Source organism: Theobroma cacao, chromosome 1, assembly GCF_000208745.1.
Source record: "Theobroma cacao cultivar B97-61/B2 chromosome 1, Criollo_cocoa_genome_V2, whole genome shotgun sequence".
Taxonomy (NCBI): domain Eukaryota; kingdom Viridiplantae; phylum Streptophyta; class Magnoliopsida; order Malvales; family Malvaceae; genus Theobroma; species Theobroma cacao.
In genome coordinates this window covers 22962317-22964568 of record NC_030850.1, presented here as the reverse complement: position 1 = coordinate 22964568, position 2252 = coordinate 22962317, and the positions used below count along the sequence as shown (strand labels likewise).

Sequence of the window (2252 nt, the reverse complement as noted above, 5' to 3'; positions counted from 1 at the left end):
AATTTTTAGTTGTAAACTTGGTTTTTGCTTCAACTGGAATATAATGGAGTAGCATACCACTTTTCAAAGTTACACATGAATATTTAAAAAGTGACGATAGAGGGAGCAGGGAGGTGGTGGCCGCGCACGTTAAGCATCAGCTATGAAAATAGAGTTGGCAATGGCAGGCAAATTACAAATTGAAAGCTGACTTGGTTTGACTGCTAATTTGTCAAGTTATTGGCCATGTGCATAAATGGCGATGGCCCGCCCACATCAGATTGTCCCTTTTTCTAATTAAAAAAAAGTAGGCAAAACCTGAGAGCTCTCCATCTTCTCCGAAGACCCAACGCTGTCACTTTACAAAATCTGCCAAACCCAATTACCAACCCGACATTACCAGCGTTCAACACATAAATATTTACATTAATTGATTCACATATTAGTATGTATCGTACATCCCCTTGGGGTTGTTTGCCTTGTTATGAGTTTATAAAAAAAAATGGAAAAGGTGGAAGATCCAATATGACCATCCATCACCTTGGATGGTATGGTATCAGACTCACCTTTTCCGGTTCTAGATCTTACGCAGTCCATAACTTCACCATACAAAAACCCAACAAAATCAAGAATTAATAATGGTAGGCGGAGCCAAATATTAAGAGTACGAGACAATTAAAGTGTAATTTGAGATGGTTTAATTCACTTTCTTTCTCTAAACTCTAGCAAGAAAACCTGTAATTTCTTTTACAACAGGAATCTTAAAAACAAAAATGGGTTTGATCATTTTCTTGATGATTTAATCCTAATCTTGGGTTTTGACGGGGGTTTGGCACAAGTTACATGAACATGGTGTTCAGATGATCTCTGAGTCTTTAGGTTGTTCTTCAACTGTGATTTCTTCTTCCTCATCATTCCGAAAGACGAAATCTTCCTTTTCTCCTTCTCCTTAATGGTCTCCAGCTTGGGTTTCCAATGGCGTGAACCCACAAGCTGCGCGTACTGCTTCTGCAACTGTGGGGTGGTGCATACTCTGCTCCAACTCTCATCAACACTCTCTTTCATTCTGCCTTCTTCCATTAACTGCCATATAAATTCATCAGATATTCGTATTCTTAAGCATCCGGATGGACTTTTTTGTATCTGGAAAGGTTGGCAAGTTGCAGCCTTCTTCACCAGAGCAATACTTGACACCCGCGAAGATGAAGATGGAACCGGAGATTGCGGAGATCGGGCGTTGGCAAAGGAGGCAATGGTAACGAACGATAAAACTGACTGGAAAAAATGTTTAGGAAGAAGAAAGTATCTGTGGCCAAGCTGGAGCTGGTCGTCCTTGGAGAGAGCTGGGATCTTCTGGCCTATGTAAAACGAATCAGAACGGCAAATCATGTGCTTAGGGAACTCCGTTATGAGCTCGGAAACATGGACGGGACGATCATAGATCTTGACAATCCCGTCAGAGTCCATGATCTTGATGGTACCAAGCCGAGGCTCAGGCTGCAGGTGGAGGCACGACATGTGGTTGCCCAGCAAGTGAAACCAACATGGAATGGTATGTAGATTCAGAAGCTTGAGACCCATATTTAATTTAGATCATACTATAGCATAGCATAACCTATTCTCTGATACACAAGCGGGTTGCAAAACAAGACGCAGCGAACACCCAAGAGGCTTCCTCTTCTCTTTACTGTCTTCTTCTTTTTGGAGCTTAAGCCGGCGTTTGAGATTAATGTAAGGTTGCAGTGAGGCGTGAGAATCGACAGGGAACAAGACTTGTAATAGAAAGACAGGGGAAACCATGAGTGGCTATATATGCAAAAATTACAAAGCATCACATGGCTGGATTTGATAGTGTATGACTTATAGACAACTAATCTAGTAGTAATAAAATGAGAAGAGGTAAACTAGAATCTAGAAAAAGGAGGGACCGAAGAGGACCCTGGACTTTAGAGAGAAAGAGGCGTGAGACCCGGGTAAAGCTTTTCTGGCACGTACTACTTTTGTATTTGTTTTCTCAAAGTTGACAACGCTTATGTTTGACTGAAAACTATCTCGTCGCTTTCTCCGACGCCAAATCGGGCCATCTCTCCTTTTTTGGCGTTTTGAATATTTTGAATCAAACCCCGCCTGCTCCGTTACGCTAAACCTCTGACGTGGTAATATCAAACTCGTATTCTCCTTTTTTTTCTCCTTCTTATTTGATACCATGCCCAATTAAAAATTTTATATTTTTATTAAAAATAATTGTCCAAATTAAATTCATTTGATAAAAA

The 2252-nt window shown here is 40.7% G+C and overlaps 1 protein-coding gene across 1 annotated transcript; it reads right to left on the bottom strand.

Annotated features, from left to right (window-relative positions):
* Positions 640-1920, bottom strand: LOC18612943. Its single transcript, XM_007049936.2, has one exon. It carries the CDS (start codon positions 1558-1560, stop codon positions 763-765), a length of 798 nt encoding a protein of 265 aa, XP_007049998.2. The 5' UTR covers positions 1561-1920; the 3' UTR covers positions 640-762.

What these genes read in the sequence shown, in the direction of transcription:
- LOC18612943 (XM_007049936.2), bottom strand. Translation starts at nt 1,560, where the DNA reads ATGGGTCTCAAGCTTCTGAATCTACATACCATTCCATGTTGGTTTCAC.